Source organism: Lithobates pipiens, unplaced genomic scaffold, assembly GCF_037356315.1.
Source record: "Lithobates pipiens isolate NorthernLeopardFrog02 unplaced genomic scaffold, aLitPip1_a1.2 Scaffold_25, whole genome shotgun sequence".
In the NCBI taxonomy this organism is placed as follows: domain Eukaryota; kingdom Metazoa; phylum Chordata; class Amphibia; order Anura; family Ranidae; genus Lithobates; species Lithobates pipiens.
Window position 1 is genome coordinate 177,648,040 of NW_027507787.1, and position 13,346 is coordinate 177,661,385.

General features: G+C 40.7%; 1 protein-coding gene across 1 annotated transcript in view; it reads left to right on the forward strand.

Annotated features, from left to right (window-relative positions):
* DNTT (DNA nucleotidylexotransferase) overlaps nt 1–13,346 on the forward strand; it is a 618,183-nt gene that overhangs the window by 194,399 nt on the left and 410,438 nt on the right. Inside the window, exon 7 of the mRNA XM_077455236.1 lies at nt 8,720–8,852. Within this exon, the coding sequence (XP_077311362.1) occupies nt 8,720–8,852 (133 nt within the window). The remainder of the gene's footprint in view (nt 1–8,719; nt 8,853–13,346) is intronic.

Here is a 13,346-nt window from a genome sequence, read left to right on the forward strand (position 1 = left end):
TATAACAGAGATCATATAAATGATATAGATGCCTAGAGAAAAAAAGTCCAAAATTGAGCACACATTCCACAATGTAGCTGGCACGGGGGTGACCGAACCGTCACAAAAGAGGAAGGAATCACACTAGGCGAATGTATTTATGTGAATCTGCTTGACTGTAAACATCAGGGAAAGTAGATAAATACTTCTTACCAACTCTGTTGGACTCACACAGTCGTATGACAGTTGAGTCTGAAAGGCTTGAGGTCACAATCTGGGACCAAGGAGTATAAGGAGGGAGGTCTTTTGAGCTGATGTAGGAACTCCAAACGGCTGTATGCCCGATAATGTATTTCTCAGATGGAACGTCAAGGTTGTTTGTAGTCCAGCTCAGACGCGGCCCGTTGCACTGATACTCCAATCTCCCCCGAATGGGGAGGAGGATATTTGGGGGTTTAGACCAAAGAAACGGAAAAAAAGAAAAAGAAAAAAGGGCTCCACATGGTGCGGGTCAAACGGTATAAAAAATGATATTTATTAAAGTCAAAAGGTTATTAATGACTTTGTGATCACAAAATAGAGTAAAATGAAATTAAAAGCAATGTAGGGTGCCAACAGCTATCCCAACGCGTTTCGACACATATGTCTTCGACAGCCCCCTGTCGAAGACATATGTGTCGAAACGCGTTGGGCTAGCTGTTGGCACCTTACATTGCTTTTAATTTCATTTTACTCTATTTTGTGATCACAAAGTCATTAATAACCTTTTGACTTTAATAAATATCATTTTTTATACCGTTTGACCCGCACCATGTGGAGCCCTTTTTTCTTTTTCTTTTTTTCCGTTTCTTTGGTCTAAACCCCCAAATATCCTCCTCCCCATTCGGGGGAGATTGGAGTATCAGTGCAACGGGCCGCGTCTGAGCTGGACTACAAACAACCTTGACGTTCCATCTGAGAAATACATTATCGGGCATACAGCCGTTTGGAGTTCCTACATCAGCTCAAAAGACCTCCCTCCTTATACTCCTTGGTCCCAGATTGTGACCTCAAGCCTTTCAGACTCAACTGTCATACGACTGTGTGAGTCCAACAGAGTTGGTAAGAAGTATTTATCTACTTTCCCTGATGTTTACAGTCAAGCAGATTCACATGAATACATTCGCCTAGTGTGATTCCTTCCTCTTTTGTGACGGTTCGGTCACTCCCGTGCCAGCTACATTGTGGAATGTGTGCTCAATTTTGGACTTTTTTTCTCTAGGCATCTATATCATTTATATGATCTCTGTTATATGATTATCCTTATAATTTATGTTGACTGCATACAAAATGGGGACATGACCAAATGGCGTTAATGGGCAGGATGGCAGTTTGTTTCATTTTATTGTACATGATGTGTCACTATCAAAAACATGATTTGTGAATTCTGGGTGCCATCCCTGGTGGGCCCTCCAACCTAGAACACAGCCTGGCCTGTGCAGATAACTGCCAGATGGTTCAGTAAGCCATCCAGTGTCTTTCTTATCGGGGAAGCTTGGCAAGGACATCGAGTGCCCATAAGCATTGGACTCCACACTCCATTTTCTCATTTCATCCAAGCTAGATCCACGGGACACAGAGCAGTTAGTGCACCAATTGTTATGCAAATAGAGAGACATGAAAGGGAGTACCTGAACACTTTTGAAGCAAACAAAAATATTAAACATAAGAAAAGCAGGGAGCAAATAGAAAAAGCAGCAAGGAGAGAATCGTGCAGTGATTAAATTTGAAAACAAAGAAGAAAAATTATCAGAATGTGGAAGCCAACATGAGACCTAAGATGCCTGAATATAGATATCAGATTTGCACAACAACAAAACACCTCATTCCTTGCATTATCCTATTAAATTATAAATACATTCACAAAATATACTGATTTGCATGTAAAAATATCAGTAGTTTACATAAAATGTATCTTACATTTTTTTAGTACACATAATAGTACATAAGAAGTGAATGCATGGTAGCCGTGTGCAGTAGTGCCTAGGTTTACAGCAAACAACTTAATTGAATGACCTCCTTCCTCCTGCTGCTTTTCTTATTTTAACTCCTACGCTTTCCCATTTGTCTACTGGGGCAAAGCAAAGAATGTCAGTGAAATCTACAAGTCGATCCCATCAGATCTTCTTTAGGGCTAAGACACCTTCCTTTTTGCAACTTGACAATGCATGACCTTGATTTTTGACTGCTTGCGTTTCAGTATCTCTTACATCATCCAGCAGAATCTTCACCATCCAAAACTTCTGGGTTTGTTGGATATGAAGATTCTGCTAGATGCTGTAACTCTTGAAGAGAGTAGAAGAAGTAACATACTTGTGCTCAAATCCCAATAGTTTCTACATGTATATAATCCATCTGGTACTAAAAGGATGTTAATACAAAAATTCTGGATAAACCCTCTGCACATTGCTATACACCCTTTCTAGCAGACTTTGTAAAAAAAAAAAAAAAACAGGGATTTTTAGTTCACGTACATTGCAATACCATTGAAGGACCTCCAAGGTGATATTCTCTGAAATATTGCCTATGCCATGTGTAACATAGGAAAGGAAGCAGGTGATTAGAGAGCTGAATGCGTGGCTAAAGAGCTGGTGTAAGGAGGAGGGATTTGGGTTTTTACAGCACTGGGCTGACTTTTCATTGGGGTGCAACACCTATATGCTAAAGATGGTTTGCACCTAAATGGAAGGGGATCTACTGTGCTGGGGAGAAGGCTAGACAAGTATTTAAACTAGGATTGTGGTGGGAGGGTGAATTACATCATAATGGGTCAGACCTATTGGTGGGTGGAATGGGGAAAGATGGGGCTACGGCAGATGATATGAAGATTCCTATGTTACAACCATTGGAAATTGTACTATTTGTACTAAAATAAAAAATAAAAAATATGCAACATAGACTTTAAGGGCTGGGATAGTGATAATAATGGGGGATTTTACCCATAAATTGACTGGAGTAATGACACTGCTGGGACAGTTAAAGGTCAAAAGTTTCTAAACCTAATTCAAGACAATTTTATGGTCCAGTTTATTGAGGCCCTGACAAGAAATGAAGATCAAACCATGCAGAGTTTATTACCAATATTCATATAAAAGCATCTAGGTAGCAGTGACCATAACATGATTTAATTTAATGTTAGCTGTAAGCAACAAACTCATATGGGTAAGATAAAAACACTTAACTTTAAGAGCAAATTTTCCAAGGATGAGGGCTGCTCTCCAGGATTTAGGTGTCCTTTTATGAAGCAGTGAAATCTATTCACTGCTTCATTCTCCGGCATTCACATAGGAGATCTTTCTCCTCTGTGTGCCACTATATGAAGCGGAGTAGATCGCTTCACCCTTGGAGGAGTGAATCGATCTACAAACGCTTCTAACACTGGAGAACGGCCCCTAATACTGGAATCTCGTGAGACTTTACGAGATTACAGTACTAGAAATTCACTGATACACAGAGATGTCAATATATTAAGCAGTGATAAATTATCACAGCTCAATACACTGACACGCGGTGTGATTAATGTTAGTGAAATAAAGCGTCCCCCTACATAATATATACATGTATACACACACAGACATTATATATACATGTATATACACACACATTATATATATATACATATACACATTATATATATATATGTATATATATGTATACACATACATATGACAGGGGGACATGGTTACAGTGTTGGGGGGTCTGAACGAGTCATAAGGAAGTTAATTATCTTCCTCTTTCCTCCTCAGATCCCCCCGATTCCCTCTTCACTACCCCGGTTCTCCACCTCTGAGTTGGTGAATCGGGGAGTGTGAATTCTGACACAGATCACAAGTGAAGCGCTGAGATCACAGCTTCATATAGTGACCGTTACTGTGTCAGTCTATGTGGATTCTCCATGTGCAGAGATAATCGGCGGGAGAACAAGTTCAAACACATCTCCCCCCGATTATCTCTGGTTTATATACTGTTTATGGGCTGTGATCAGCGGCGATCCTCTGGATCTCCACTGATCATTGCTTCATAAACGGACACCTTAGACTGATAGGGAATATTAGCATCAATGAACACAGAACAGAGGTGAGAATTCTTCAAAAAGACTGTATGTGAACTCACTGAAAAGTATATTCTCATGGGTAATAAGTTTAAAAGGCTAAAAATAAAACCTATGTGTCTCACAGTTAAAATGGCTATAAATAATAAGAAAAGAGCTTTTAAAAAATATAAAAATGAAGGAATGCTATCATCATTTAAATGTTACAAAGAATATAACAGAATATGTAAAAAGGAAATCAAGGACGCAAAAATTCCAAACTAACGACAAATTGCAAAAGATAGGACAGACCCCCAAAAAAATTCAAATATATTAATAGTAAAAAGGTCAGGTCTAAGCATGTAGGCCCTTTACAAAATAATCTAGAGTGGGTGACTGGGGACAAATAGAAGGCAAATTTATTAAATAATTTCTTCAGCTCTGTGTATACAAAGGAGCATAGGAGAGCCCATGTCCATAATGGGGGTGGTAGTGACACAGCCCCAAATGATCCACAATGGCCCAAAAGTGATATGGTCCAGAAATATTTGGACAGAATAAAGGTGGATAAAGCACCTGGACCAGGTGGCATCCATCCACGGATCCTAAAATAATTGAGCTCTGTAATTTCAAGGCCATTGTTTCTAATATTTAGGGACCCGTTAATGACTGGAATAGTACCACTGGATTGGCGCAGGGCCACTGTGGTGCCCATATTTAAAAATGAATCAAAGTCTTTGCCAAGTAACTATAAACCTGTTAGTTTAACTTCTATAGTCGGGAAGATACTGGAGAGTTTAATAAAAGGCCACATAAGCAAGTTCTTGCTGGAAAAAAACTTTTTAAGCAACAGACAGAATGTATTCATGAAAGACAGAAGTTGTCAGACAAACCTGATTTTGTTTTATGAGGTGGTAAGTAAAATCTTGGACAGAGGGATGTCTGTGGATGTAGTATACTTGGATTTTGCAAAAGCGTTTGACACAGTTCCCCACACACAGCTCATGTGTAAAGTAAAGTCTACAAGCTTGGAAATATCAATTTGTAAATGGATAGAAAACTGGCTAAAAGACAGGATTCAGAGAGTAGTGGTTAATGATTCTTACTCTGAATGGTCTAAGGTTATCACTGGTGTACCCCAAGGTTCAGTGTTGGAACCCTTACTTTTTAATATCTTTATAAATGATCTGGGATTAAAAGTATAATTTCTATCTTTGCAGATGACACTAAGCTATGCAGTGGAATAATGTCCTTACAGAATGACTTCAAATTACAAGCCGACCTCAATGCACTAATTGGGCAACTAGGTGGCAAATAAGGTTTAATACTGATAAATGTAAAGTTATGCACTTGGGGGCTAAGAATATGCATGTATCATACATACTAGGGGGAGTACAATTGGAGGAATCAATGGTGGAGAAGGATCTGTGGTTTATAGTAGATCATAAGCTCAATAATAGCATGCAATGCCAAGCTGTGGTTTCCAAAGCGAACAAAGTCCTTTCTTGTATTAAGAGAGGTATGGACTCCAGGGAGCAAGATATAATTTTGCCCCTGTACAAATCATTAGTAAGACCTCATCTGGAATATGCGGTTCAGTTTTGGGCACCAGTTCTCAACAAGGATATCGGGGAACTGGAGAAAGTGCAGAGAAGGGCAACCAAACTGATACTGAGGCATGGAGGAGCTCAGCTATGAGAAAAGATTAGAGGAATTGAATTGATTCTCTCTTGAGAAGAGGAGATTAAGGGGGATATGATCAACATTTACAAGTACATAAGGGGTCCATATAGTGAACTTGCTGTTGAGTTATTCACTTTAAGGTCATCACAGAGGACACTCTTTACGTTTAGAGGAAAAAATATTTAATCTCCAAGGTTTATTCACAGTAAGAGCTGTGAAAATGTGAAATAGACTCCCTCCAGAGGTGGTTCTAGCAAGCTCAGTACATTTCCTTAAAAAAAGGCCTGTATTCTTTCCTAAATGCACATAATATAACTGGATACTGACATTTATAGGTAAAGTTGATCCAGGGAAAATCTGCTTGTCTCTTGGGGGATCAGGAAGGAATTTTTTCCCCTGCTATAGCAAATTGAATCGTGCTTTGCTGGGGTCTGCACCTTCCTCTGGATCAACTGTGGGTATAGGATTCTGTATATGGGGTTGCATTTATTTATTTTTTTGGTTGATCTGGATGGACGTGTGTCTTTTTTTTTTTAACCTGACTAACTATGTAACACATCTTTAAGCTGGCCAACTGCGTCAAAGTAAATCCCTCTCTGGCCAGTCCCCCCAAAATGCCAGTGCCCCCAAAATGCAAGTGCTCCAGTGGATAAAGTACCAATATGGGGGCAGAGAGACACAAGTTGTAGGAGAGCTACACTACAATAGCTGTTGGGATTTGAGCACAGTTATATCTTCTATTGCACTGCAGGTTGGTGACCAGACCTGAACTTTGTAGCTCTCCTACAACTTGTTTCCCTTTAGTACCATCTTACAAACATGGCTGGCATTTGATGGTTGGATATTACAGAGTAAATTGATTTTGAGGGTTGTTTTTCTCCTCTATTCCAGGAACAATTTGTCTTATAATTTAAAATGAAACTGGTTAACACGGATATCTGTTTTTGTATTTTTAAAAATGGCATTTATGTTGGAATACATTGATATTATAATACAAGAAAAACTGTGCAACTATGCCTATCCTCAATAACAAAAATAATTAAAGCTAGCCAGCACTGACAAGTATTTCACACCCAAGTTCAAAAGTTAAAACTAAAAAATAGTGCAGTGTTAAAAACCTATACCCTAAAAAGCCTAGTACGCATCAGTTGTTTTCATTCAACCCAAAAAAAACTTCACACCTCAGGTTGGAGCTGCCGCACGAACAATCTGATGTTAGCACAGTGATCTTCCCTGCTGTTTTGATAGGGGGACGGCGCCCCCACCAGAACACTCGGGCCAGTGCTCACAGCCATAGGTTGAGAGCGCTGATCAGGAGCCAGTCGGCTGCTGGTTTTCCAGCATGCTCGTCCAACGGAAGCTGGCTGAATGGCCGAATGTCAGAGGTTTTTATTGAACCAGGCGATGTCGCCCGATATTTGGCCCTTGTGTACTAGGCTTAAACCTGCCAAAACATAAAAATACATAAAAACCGAGTGATACATTTAAAGAATAGCCCCAAGTCCACACTGTTCAAAAAATGTCTTCATATTCTATCTTCAGTAAGATTCCTAACACAAATGAGGTAATATTCACAAGGTGTACTCCTAAATCCGTGTCTATATTGCTCACCTTCATAAATTGACGTTTCTATTGTAAGAGGTCTATTTATGAAGGTGAGCGATACAGGCAAATTAATCCGTTATTCGTGCTGCATTGTTATTTTGTTTTGACTTTTAACACATCTATATCAGTGAAGGCTGGTGGTAATTATTTTTTGGGGGGGCAGCAAGCAGTGCAGACGCCACCCCCCACCCCATGGTTGGATCGAGTTGGTTGGTCCGTAGGTGCAATTACCTCATCCATGGCGGGCAATCACGGGCAGCTTTCCCTGGCTCTCCTCCATGGTCATCACAAGCAGCTTCCCCTGCTCTGTGCCTTCCATCTCCTCTCTCCTCCTCCAATCAGTAGGCCTTTCCTTTCAGCCAATCAGGAAACGTGTCTCAGACCTGCGCTTCACGATTGGCGGAGAGGCGATTCAGCGTGAGAATAGTGTATATTCATTTACTATTCTAGCAGACCTGGGTGGGCTCCAAGCGCAATCCTCTGTGCCTGGAGTCCACCCTATTTGGAAGCCTATTAGAGCCCCTGGCTCTAATCGGTGGTTCAACAAAAACACCCCGCCACTGTAAATAAAGGGGCTTGGATGCATGGATAGGGGGTGACGGCGGCATGGATAGGGGCCGCCCCTGATCTATATTTTCATATTTGTTGCTGTATGGTAAAAACCTCTAAGCTTGATGGGGTATAGTGGGGAGGGGGTTAGCATTTTAGGATCCAGTGATAACATTGTCATTTTGCACTGACAATGGGTTTGGATGTGGCTTTTGTGACACAATAAATTTATTCATTTTAATAGAGATGTTAGCATTGTCATAGTCCTATTTTTTTATTTTCTTACATATTGTATGTATTTCACTAGATTTGCAAAAGTATTATGCTAGGAAAATAGATCCTAACTGTTTTCTTAGTGTAGGTTTTTTTTCTACCATAACAAAAAAATTTGTAAAAATGAAGGCTGTATTTAATGATTCTAGATTTTTATTTTATTTTAATATTATATTACATTCCTTTTTAAAGGGATGTGTTACTAGGAGAAAACACCAGTCTTTCAGAGTCTGGATTAATGTTCCCATGTAATATAAAATTCATTGTGGGCTCAGTCATTGTGAGTATGTATCTGCAGGCTCCAGGCACAGAGCAGTGTCAAGCTCCGAATCTATGTAGCATGGTGTGAAAGAGAGATTTAGATAGGATATGCCAGCAACCCTGATTTTCTCCTGCTGGTTACTTGCCCATGACAGCTTGTATAGAACAAAGTAAAAAAGCGATTTCTGCATTGTTTTTATCTATTCTTCATCATTGTGATATTGCTTGATATGTAACAGAGTCACTTTAGGTAGACTGGAGCTATTTCATTTAATGCTAATACATTATACTTACTTACAGGACTACTTTACTATGAAGACATCGCTGGTTATGTAACAAAAACGGAAGCAGATGCGGCTGAGCGCCTTATCAGGACCATTATTTGGGGATTTGTATCAGATGCTATTGTGACAGTCACCGGTGGCTTCAGAAGGTACTGTGACACTGATGGGATTTTCTTGCCCATCCATGTCAAACATCATTGTAGATTTTGGCAGAGATATTTTAACATGTTCCTCATACAAATGGACAGATGTTCCATAACAATAGTATTACCATTTGCACAGTATAATTCCAGAATACATAAAACGTGTCTGGGTTATTTGCTAGTCCTAAATAAAATATTATTTTTTCTTTCAAAGGACATTCTCGGTTAACACAAGATCAAGAGTCTACACCACTGTATTAAACTGACCTAGAGACTTGCTAGGTGATTATTAATAATATTGTACCTTAAAAAAAAATACTGTATATATATATATATACAGTATCGCACAAAAGTCAGTATACCCCTTACATTTTTGCAAATATTTTATTATACCTTTTCATGTGACAACACTGAAGAAATTACACTTTGCTACAATGTAAAGAGTGTACAGTTTGTATAACAGTGTACATTTGCTGTCCCCTCAAAATAACTCAACACACAGCCATTAATGTCTAAACCGCTGGCAACAAAAGTGAGTACACCCCTAAGTGAAAATGTCCCATATGACATTTTCCTTTCCTCTACACAATGCAATCCTGGGTGCCTAAATGCCAGGTTTTAGGTGCAAGGTTTTATCCCAGATAGCAAGGATAACTTGGCACAAATTTGTGGCAGTGTTGAATTGTAAGTCTGTTAACTTGCTGCATATATTCACTGGCAAGTTGTAAAACTTGCAGAGCACTTGAAGAACAGGTTCTAGTTGACACTTTTCCAATTTGTATCAAATCTACGTGGCAAGTCTCTAGCAAGAGCAAAGTTGCAGTGGTGAGTCTACAGCAAGAGCTCTGCCAGTTTACAGCATGAAAACTCAGCCACAGTGACCCCTGTGGTGGTAAGACTATAGCACAAGGTAACTGAACCAGAACTTTCTGCAGGCTTGCAGAATTTTTGCAAAGAAAGTTGATTTGGAGTCATGAAATGCAGACTTGCTGCAACTGTGCAACAAATTTGTGAAGCCTGGCAAGTCTAGCAATAGCTTAGCAAGTCATTTTCAAACTTGCAGCACAATTGCTTGCTCTCTGGGATGTTATGTGGGATTTTGGTGGGTGTGTTTAACAGTTAAAGTTTTGGCTTTCTCAGCAATATACAAGAACAGGGCTTTTTTTTCTGCCGGAACGAGGTGGAACGCAGTTCCGGCACCTATAGCCCTCGCTGCTCCAACATGTCATGTAACACAATAGCCAGTAGAGGAAGTTTTCTGCACAACTTACTTCCTCTACCGGCTTCTCTGTGCTAGCCAATGTGAGTCTGGTGTTCCATCAGATATGGTGACCCCTTGATCGTGTTGGGTCACAGCACTGCAGCTCCTTGTGGCCATCCAAGAGGCAGCTTCCATCCCTGTCTCCACAGCTACTCTGACAGTTCCGATGGGCGGAGCTCTCAGATCGTCACTTGACTGTGACGAGTTTGAAAGAAAAGAGCCCGCACATACCATACAGCAGTGGCTGCTTTCCAGAGGAGGAGGTAAGGGGGCTGTGAAAGGGGGAGGGGAAGAACTTTTGGGAGAGTGAACATGGACAGAGAGAATGTGAAAGTGAGGTTTTGAGGAATTTGTACAGAGGAGAGCTGAGAAAGGGGGAGATTTTTGCAGAGAGGAGAGCTGGGAAAGTAGGAGATTTGTGCAGAGAGGAAAGCTGGGAAAGGGGGAGATTTGTGCAGAGAGGAGAGCTGGGAAAGGGGGAGATTTGTGGAGGGAAGGGAGCTGGGAAAGGGGAAGATTTGTGCAGAGAGGAGAGCTGGGAAAGGGAGAGATTTGTGCAGAGAGGAGAGCTGGGAAAGGGGAGATATGTGCAGAGAGGAGAGCTGGGAAAGGGGGGCGATTTGTGCAGAGAGGAGAGCTGGGAAAGGGGAAGATTTGTGCAGAGAGGAGAGCTGGGAAAGGGGAAGATTTGTGCAGAGAGGAGAGCTGGGAAAGGGGAAGATTTGTGCAGAGAGGGGAGCTGGGAAAGGGGGAGATTTGTACAGAGAGGAGAGCTGGGAAAGGGGGTATATGTGCAGAGAGGAGAGCTGGGAAAGGGGGGAGATTTGTGCAGAGAGGAGAGCTGGGAAAGGGGAAGATTTGTGCAGAGAGGAGAGCTGGGAAAGGGGGAGATTTGTGCAGAGAGGAGAACTGGGAAAGGGGGAGATTTGTGCAGAGAGGAGAGCTGGGAAAGGGGAAGATTTGTGCAGAGAGGAGAGCTGGGAAAGAGGAAGATTTGTGCAGAGAGGAGAGCTGGGAAAGGGGGAGATTTTTGCAGAAAGGGGGATTTCTACTTATTACCATTATTTGGTGCTGCTGTACTTCTCTACCCTAAGGAAGGCGTGGTTGGGGTGGAATTTGGGCGTGGTCATGGGCAGGTTTGGGTTTGGTTGGGGGCGGGAAGTTGGCCGGGGAGAGAGGGCTCCTGCACCTTTTCTCTGAGAAAAAAAGCCCTGTACAAGACTGTGGTCTGAAGTCTGAGTGCAGTGCTGGGAGGAGCAGATATGGGCAAAGAACAAATCTCACTTTAAGAATGCAAAGTTTCAAAAGTTTTCTGTTTTTGGCAGTGAAAGTGTTGAAGAGCTGTACGGTATATTGTAAATGGTTGCGCACATTGGGTCAATCATAAAATGTATTAAACTTTTTGATGTGTGTAAGCATAATGCATTGTTTCGAAATGGTAAATATTTATAAAACATGTAAAAATAATGATCCACGATTACCATTCTTCAATAACAATAACACTTATTTATTTATTAGAAGAGAGACTGTGCCTCTCCTTGCCAACAGATGTGCCTACATTATTTAACAGCTCATCAGCCCTGTTATCTTGTTCAGAAGGATCTCAAGAAGGTATTGTTTGCTGTGGATATTTATTTATCACCGGCAGCTGACAAATACTTTAATACACTTAGACCTCGGTTTAGTTTTTGCGTGAACATAATAAGTCATTTGTTCTATGTTGTTATTAAAATTATAGTTGTATAATGATTGTGTAATATATCAAATGATATAATTTATAGGGAGCCACTGTGTATTTTAAGAGAGCATTATATTCATGTAAAAAGTACTCAAAGGCAATTTTTGATAAGCACCTTCTACCCAGAGGCTCTCTCGTTGGAGGCTCTTTACCAAGATCGGTGTAGCAGTGTGTCAAACTGGCACACCACACCACCGATCGCTGTGAGGCGTGCTCCCACGGGTGCGCTCCCACGGGCGTGCGGCAGCTGTTATCCCGAAGGACATCATATGACGCCCAGTCAGGATAACTGAACCACCGCCCGGCCGTCATTTTGCTATAGGCCCGACGGGGAGTGGTTAAACAATTTCAATGCTTCATATTTCACATTCATATTTCATGTAAACAGTTTAATGTGCATAGTCTGGGCACAAGTTCACTTTACCTGTAATCTGGATTTAGGAATAAAAGGACACCTAGATTAGAAAATATAAAATTGGAGACCTTCTTGGTTTGTAGAAAACTGTAAGTGCACATGCATTTATAGTTAAGTAATGCAGCACAAAGTTTTTTTATTGAAAGGCCATAGGTCTACTAAAGCATAACTAAGCCCAAAAAACATAATGTAACATCTTACTGGTTCTTAGATGTTGTAGCTCCGACCAGTTTTTGTTGCAGGCTTTTTTTCTTTATTTTCACATAGTGATTCTGCCAATAATAGACTTTGTGTCCTAGGATGTCAACACTCACTCATTGTACTGTATCTATCTAGAAGGAGAATTGTCACCCCATTGGCTGAGAGCACTGATCAGATGCATATCAGTTGCTGGTTTTTTATGCTGTTTCGACAGAACCCAGTTGTGAAATCGGTTTCTGTCAAACGGACCGGTACACACGGCCCAAATGTTGGACGGTATGTACTGGCTGATATTCGGCCCCGGGCTTAACACAGGTTATAACCCCTGTCAGTTTCTTTTGCCATCTGTATCCCATTGGAGAGATTTACCTTCACTTCCTGCCTCTTAGCAAAAACAGGAATTGAGAAGAAATCTCTGCAAATTAAGGGAATCTCTTGGGACCGCAAGGTCACCAGAACTAGTGTCCCCATTGTAAGATTTCCCATCTATCATTTTTCCAGGGGCAACCCAATTTTTTTATTTTTACTTTCAATGATGGTAAACAGGGCAAATAGAGAGAGCAACTCTCCCTAATGGGGCCACCGACCTCAATAAAAATCGAAAATGGTGTTCTTTTTTTTTTTTTTTTTTTTAATTCTTTATTTAGTTTTTATTTTTTTTTTCCCCTTACACATAGAATAAGACAGAGGGTACAATGAAAATACATTCAATCCATATCTCATTCTTTTCTTAAAATCTTTTACATACATACAAAATAGACATTTCCTTTCCCTCTTCTACCCCCCCCCCCCTCCCTGCCTTGCAGTGGGTTTGGAGAAATATCCTCCCTAGCCAACCCTATGTTTATCTTACCCAGACTTATTTTACTATTTCTTCAACATACC